We start from the raw sequence: 6,862 nt of genomic DNA, 5'->3' as shown, positions 1-6,862 counted from the left end.
AGGAGGAGGAGCAGCAGGAGGAGGAGGAGCAGTAGTAGTTCTGCTTTTCTCAAGTTTTATCCTGTTCTGCGAGTTGCTGAGAATCACTTGTGGTGGGGTGTATACCACCGGTCATGTTTACCTGAAAATATGCCTCGAAAGAGGGGTAGTCTATCCACTATGTTCAGGTACCCAAAGGGGGTGGACTTAGATTATCGCACTGCGATGTCGGCAACAGATGAGGGGAGAGGAGGAGGAGGAGGAGGAGGAGGAGGAGGAGGAGGAGGAGGAGGAGGAGGAGGAGGAGGAGGAGCAGCAGCAGGAGGAGGAGCAGCAGCAGCAGGAGGAGGAGAGGATACATCACCTGTAGCTGTGGTTCATCCTCTCTCTCCCCATCAGACTGACGGGTCGGATCGCTCGTCACCCCGGCGAGCTCTTCTACAGACTGTGCTCATGGATAGAGCCAAGGTGGAAGAGGCGGCGAGGCGAGGGGGTGACCTTGATCGTCTTCCTTCCTCCTCCTGCCGTCTGATGAGGCTGTAGGGTATCGATCAGCTGCCCTCAACGACAAGCTCTCCCTCCAAAACCAGAGGTTCCGAAACATCGCTGTGAGTTGACCGGCTCCTCCCTCTCGCTCCTCCTCCTCCTCCGTCGCTCTAGCCCGCTGATCTCGGACATGACGTCGTATCAGGGGCTGGAGGAGATGAAGGATGTTCGCGTGCTGTGGCTGCACCACAACTTGATCGACAAGTGCGAAGGGTTGTCGCATCTGAGCAACCTCCGCATCCTCTACCTCCAGTCCAACAGGATCTCGTCTCTCCGCGGGCTAGAAGGTGAGCAGAGGAAGTCGCTTCCCCGCCTTCTCTCTGCCTCTTCCAGTAGGTGACGATGGCGACGGCAGACCTCGCGCAGCTGCACACGCTCAACATCAGCATGAACCTCATCACGAGCCTTGAAGGCATTATCTTCCTCAAGAACCTGACCAACCTCGACGTCTCTCACAACTCTCTTTCCTCTACTCGTGACATCACCGAGCTTCAGTTCCTTCCCAACCTCACAGTCCTTGACATGTCGAGCAACCGCTTCGAGGAAGAGGTCGAGGAGTCCGCCATGCCCCCAGCTGTGTGCTGACGGGTAGCAGGAGCTGATCTCGTTCCTGGTCGCGCTCCCTCTCCTCGCCGTCCTCTCTCTCAAAGGAAACCCCTTATGCAAGTCAGTAGAACCCATTCCTCCTCCTCCTCCTCCTCCTCCTCCTCCTCCTCCTCTTCAGCCTCTCAATGCTAAGCCTTCCATCTTCCAGTTCCGTGCATCAGTACCGCAGGAAGACAATCACTGCGGTGAGGCTTGGGGTCTTAAGTTGGAACCTGACTGCTGATCAGCTTCAAACTCTCACATCCCTCGACGACGTCGCCGTCTCCGGTGCTTCTCCTCCTCCTCGTCTCCTCCGCGTCTCCTCCTTGCCTTGTCCTCACGACTCTGTGACGAGCTGATCCAACAGATCTCGACAGACGCTGTGCCGAGGTCTCGTTGACTTTCTCCTCTCCTTCCTCACGTCTCTTCCTCCTCCTCTCAGTCGTTTCTCTTGGGCGGCAAGGAGGCGGAAGCGCAGGCTCGCGAGCAGTACCGCAACGAGGTGAGAGGCGCATGGGCGTCCTTGCCATGACCTGCTGCCAGCGGAAGGAGCGAGAGAAGAGAGACCGCGAGGCCCTGCGCAGGACGCGGGAGCAAGGAAGGTGGAGGCGCGGGAGCTGAGAGCGCGTCTGATGCAGCTGGAAGGGCGCGGAGGCTGGCGAAGGAGGGGAAGATCTCGCGGGAGCTGGAGGCTTTTCGCTATGCTCTCGTGCTCGTCACCGTAGACCAGCAGCAGGTTGGGGCTGCTGCTGCCTGCTGGAGGCTCAGGGTGCGGCAGGAGCAGAACATGCGAGCGACAGGTGTGGACTGCTCGGTCTGTCGTCAGGAATTCGTGGAGGGAACAGGTGGAAGAGGCGGAGAGAAGGGAGGGGAGGGGAGGGGAGGGGAGGGGAGGGAGAGGAATGGGTGGGGGATGGTGGTGGAGGCGATGGAGGTGTAGCAGTGCTGACATGAGGGGGCAGAAGCGTACAAGCTGCCTTGCTCACACGTATACCACAAGCCCTGCATCCTCCGCTGGATGACCGAAGTCTGTCTCGTCCTCCCTGTGCCTCAGCTCAGCCATTCGTCAGAGCAAGTCCTGCCCGCTATGCCGCAATGAGCTACAGCCGACCAGTAAGCTCCCGCTACGTCCTCTCCTTCTGCTCATCAGCCTGCAGCTGCTCTCAGCTTGGAGGAGCGCGAGAAGGTGACGAGGAGGAGGCGTCCCTCTCCTCACCAACTTTCAGCTGGCGTTGGACGCCATCGCCGAGACCCACCTGGTGTCGGTGAGAAGAAGAGGAGGGGAGGAGGGGGATGGTACAAGGAGAGGAGGAGAGGAGAGAAGGAGGGGGGGGGGGGAGTAGAAGAAGAGGAGGAGTGATTCATTCGACTCACTCACGCAGGTGGTTCGCTCCTGCTTCTTCGATTTCCGCCAGGTAGCGACGCGCATAACGGTGATTGCTGAGAGCAGCGAAGCTGGTCGAGGGTGACGGCAGGACAGGAGGCGGTTGGAGAGACGGACGAGAGGAGCCTGGAGGTAGAGATCAGCGCTGAAGGATGTCGGCGAAGATACGAGGGACTCGTGCGGAAGTGGCGACGAGATGGAGCTGACAGGAGGAGGGAGAAGAAGAGAAACAATTGAAGAACTTCATTAAAGTCGCAGGTCTGATGGTACAAGCTCTCGAACGAGAGTACGTTGTGCTAGTGAAACAGGTGGGAAAACAAATAGAAATCAAAGAAAGGAGCCTATGCTGAGCATGGAAGAGGAGCATGAAACTCTAGCTCGGGGTTCTGATACAAACAGTCAGGCAAGCAAGATGCGAAGGAAGAAGCTCCTCACCGGAACGAGACCCGCAGCCAGCCAAGCCAAGTCATCCTCATGCCCCGTTAGCAGATGACTGCTTCCCAAGTCAGCAGGCAATACAGCAGGCGAGAGGAGAGGGAGAGGGAGAGGGATGGCTGTCCTCACCTGATCTCGTCGTCGGAGGTCTGAAGGGAGTCACATTCATCGTTGGTTGTTCCCTGCAAGCATTCATGAGACATTCAAGTTAGACCCAAGTCAAGGCATCCCCTACCTCTGTCTCGCTGCTCTCGCTCGCCAAGAGCTGCTGCTCCTCTTTCACGCTCTTGATGATCGCTGACACACTCGGCTGTTCGGGGGGTGAGGCAACTTCGACCTTGACAGGCTTGGACGGAACCTCCTTGCGCTGAGCAGCGACTGGCACGGCGGGGATGCTCGCGGCAGCAGGCGAGGGAACACAGCGAGTCTCGGCACGAGAGTAGGGCCATCGGATGATTCCAAGAGAGCGGCAAGCAGTCTTCAAAGCCGTCGGAGAGATCTTCTGTTGAGGGAGGGTCAATACGACCTCACGAGAAGACTCGACGTACCAAGATCTCAGCAGCGGACGGGAGGGGAAGCCAGCACAAGGAGTCGATCATGTCGCGATTCAACACTACGATCCCTAGATCGCGGTTGGCCTGGCCGCTCTTTCTTCGCGGATAGATGACCACCTGGTCCCTCACAAGGTTCCGCTTGGCAGCGAACTGATCGCTCATGAAAGACATGTTGTCTGTCAAAATGTTATGATGAATATAAGAGAATGAATAAGACTCACGACTTCCGTGTCCGTACACTGAGTAGTTGATCATAACAGCCTTAGTAGGCTGTTGGGAAGCAGAGAATGGAAGGCGCAAACGCGTACTCGTACTCGTGAAAGCGGGAGAACACAGGCGCGGAGGAGCAGAGAGTGGAGGAGGAGGAGGAGGAGGAGGACGAGGAGGAGGAGCTCGAGCAAGAAGTAAGGGGAGGAAAGGAGGGAAGAGTAAGGAGAAGAGGAGGAGGAGGATACGATGCTGCTGCTGTTCCTGCTCCTGGTAGATATGGGGACAACGTAAGCCAAAACCTTCACCCCCACCCCATTAAATCCAGTCAGTATTGGGGTACATCCGGATACCCAAGGGTAGTAGGGGCGCAATAGGGGAAAGGGACCAAAGAGTCTCCATATACCCCACCCTCTCCTACACAATCAAATATACCGGTACTGATCAAGCCCCACCCCAATAGTGCTCAGAAACCTGGGGGCCATAGGGGGTAGGGGTAGGTACGTATCACCCATTGCGGGAGCACAACGTGACAGGTAACGTGACTTTCCAAGGTCGGGATGACACGAAGCGTTGAGTGTTTTATAGCATGATGACTAAATATGTTTTAAAGGGGGAACCTAAAATAGTCAGTCAAACACTGAAATCTGGGAAGCGAGCATCGATCAAGTTCAAATTTTCACGGGCATCAGGCCCTCCTAATTTTGAAACCAATCGAACGTTTTGCCTGGCAGCCAAATGCACCCTTCACCCCAGGGTATCTCAACAAAATCCTTCAGTCCTATCTACATCTCATTTCCGATCTGCTAGTGAAAATAAGCTATAGAGGGTCATAGGAAGATCTAGGACCCTCTACGTCTCTAGGGCGTGTAGCGCCCCAATATTTATGACCCGCGGGAACCCTGGGACCCCTCGCCCCCCCTAGTCTCATCGTTTACACGGGACCTACCCCCGTGCCCAGGATTACGTCTTTTGGACTACGACCTGGTCATGGTGGATAGACCCGGGGGGTACTAGAGGGGAAAATGTAGGGGTATCCGAAGAGGCTTTCCGAAGAGAAAACGATGCCCGAGCATTTGTCATGGAGGGGGTAGGGGTGCGCTGCGCCTCAAGTCTGAAAGGGCAAAGGAGGGGTACTTTAAAGGGATAATCATGGGTAGTACCGGAGATGGAAAGAGGGGTGGGTGTTCTTTTACACGCACATGACCTCAGGCGTAACCCGCCCCCCAACATGTCCTGCCTGGTGTTAATGGTACCCCTTTAATTCACCACAAAACCACCCCTACCTGAGAGTAGAGGGCATGGCTCCTTTTTCCTGGAGCTGGCAAGGGGGAGATTTATACGGCCCCCTCTGCTTGGTCCCTATTGGTACCCCCACCCCCTATATCGAAGGTCTCAGGGGGGTGGACTCGTCTGTTGCTAGTGGGCGGCAAGGAGTCACAAGTTTTAACGGTCTCAACCGTCAGTCAGTTACGCCCCATGGGCCTGAAGAGGGCAGGTTATGGCAAGTCGGGGTCTAATAAAGCTAGTTGTAAGGCTGGAGAACCTGCTTGAGATACCGCTGAGATCCGAGGCCGCCGGGCCTTGTGGCTGGTCGCATTTGCGATACACCCCACACGCCCGGGACTCGGATCCGTGCCGGGTCACTCACTGTCACCCCCCAGGCCGCTCTCAACCCCCAGCAAACTTTAATCAACAATGCTTTAAACATTACAATGTTTCATTGGAAAACATCACTTAATATCAGCAAGTAAATCCTTTGGTCATCGCAACGCAAGGTTGACTAAAACTTTAAGACTTCTACTTGAAGCCTCCGCGGCCTCAGCTCGTGCGGCCCGGTGAAGTTCCGGCCCGGCACTGGCCGCGCTCGGACCGTCGGACCGGCATCGCGGCGGCATGACTCCTGACTTGCCCGGCGCCCGGCGCCGGGCCGCCGCCGGGCCGGGCGGCCCGCACGGTCCGGCACGGTCCCGGCAACACTGGGACATGCCGCAGTCGCGGCGGCCCTGACTCAGCCTGGCAGTGTAGATCATCATGTTTTCAAGTCAGTAGTATGACAATCATGTGTCACCTGGCCGCCGCGTCGGAGCAAACTGGCACGTTACAAAGCCGAACTTAGTGATCGGATCGCGGCGCGAGTCATCAGTGGCATCGCCAGCCGCGCACTGATGGACTCGGCCGGGAGGCTCCGAGGCGGCTTGCAGGATGTTTATCATGCCCGGTGTCCGACGGTCAGTGAAGGCATCAGGCGGCAAGGTTAGTAAGTTTGGGGGATCGGACAGCAGCACTGAACCGTTTCGGAAGCCTTAGCCGGGCAGGCCCTGATGATTATGTTTGCGGCCCGTTTCTCGGCGCCGCCGCAGTGTGACTTTTCTCCGAGTTACAGTCACTGGAACTTTCAGAAGTCAGTCTGATTTTTAACTTAACTTTGAGTCAGTCCGAGTCACACTTCGGAGTACTGAGCCTTGCCAAGATCAAGTTTAGTTTAAGTTTCAAGTTTCAGGCACGCGGCGGCCCGGGCCGGCCGGCGCGAGAAGGGCGCCGGCGGCCCGGCTCGGAGGGCCGCTACCCGGTGACCGTGGCCCGGTGTACCCCGGCGCCGGGCCGGCCGCGGCCCTCCGTGACGCAGCACCGTCCCGACCCGGCGCCGACGGTGCCACCGGGGCGGCCTAGTACCGGGTCCGATCAGTGCCATTGAAAGCCTGCCACTGTGAGCAGAGAGCGTTGACCGTAGTCACCCGCCGGGCGGCCCGGCCGGCGGGCCCACCGCCGGTCCGATCGGTCCGGCCGCGGTACTGCCCGGCCTGGTACTACGGTACCACGGTACCGGGGCCCGGGGGCCTGCCACGACTCGAACTTGAAACGGAACTTCAACTTTCATAAACACGACCGTGTCAGCGGCGGCCTGGTAGGGTGGGTCTGTGGGGGATGAGGAGCTAATAACATCAGTCGCATCGCATGTCGAGCCCTATGGTAAGGTCAAGATAAACATCAGAGTAGAACAGAGGGAGAGGCAAGGAGAGGAGAGGCGAGGCGAGGCGAGGCGAGGCGAGGCGAGGAGAGGAGAGGCGAGGAGAGGCGAGGAGAGGCGAGGCGAGGCGAGGCGAGGAGAGGAGAGGAGAGGAGAGGAGAGGCGAGGCGAGGCGAGGCGAGGCGAGGCGAGGCGAGGCGA

General features: G+C 57.9%; 2 protein-coding genes across 2 annotated transcripts; one reads left to right on the top strand and one right to left on the bottom strand.

Moving 5' to 3' along the window:
* Positions 1–524: 524 nt before the first annotated feature.
* On the top strand, positions 525–1,201 carry GUITHDRAFT_59463 (hypothetical protein; the record flags this gene model as incomplete). The annotated part of the gene is made up of 4 exons (XM_005830193.1): positions 525–587; positions 671–812; positions 881–1,074; positions 1,121–1,201. Coding segments are annotated over 4 exons (480 nt in total), but the record flags the coding sequence as incomplete, so codon positions are not given.
* Positions 1,202–2,835: 1,634 nt separating this feature from the next.
* Positions 2,836–3,654, bottom strand: GUITHDRAFT_140588 (hypothetical protein; the record flags this gene model as incomplete). The annotated part of the gene is made up of 5 exons (XM_005830192.1): positions 2,836–2,880; positions 2,930–2,987; positions 3,059–3,111; positions 3,165–3,431; positions 3,478–3,654. The coding sequence occupies 5 exons, from the start codon at positions 3,652–3,654 to the stop codon at positions 2,836–2,838; spliced, it is 600 nt and encodes a 199-aa protein (XP_005830249.1).
* Positions 3,655–6,862: the final 3,208 nt, after the last annotated feature.

This window comes from Guillardia theta (genome assembly GCF_000315625.1).
Source record: "Guillardia theta CCMP2712 unplaced genomic scaffold GUITHscaffold_47, whole genome shotgun sequence".
NCBI lineage: Eukaryota > Cryptophyceae > Pyrenomonadales > Geminigeraceae > Guillardia > Guillardia theta.
Note: the sequence above shows the minus strand (reverse complement) of the source record. Positions and strands in the feature narration are given on the sequence as shown.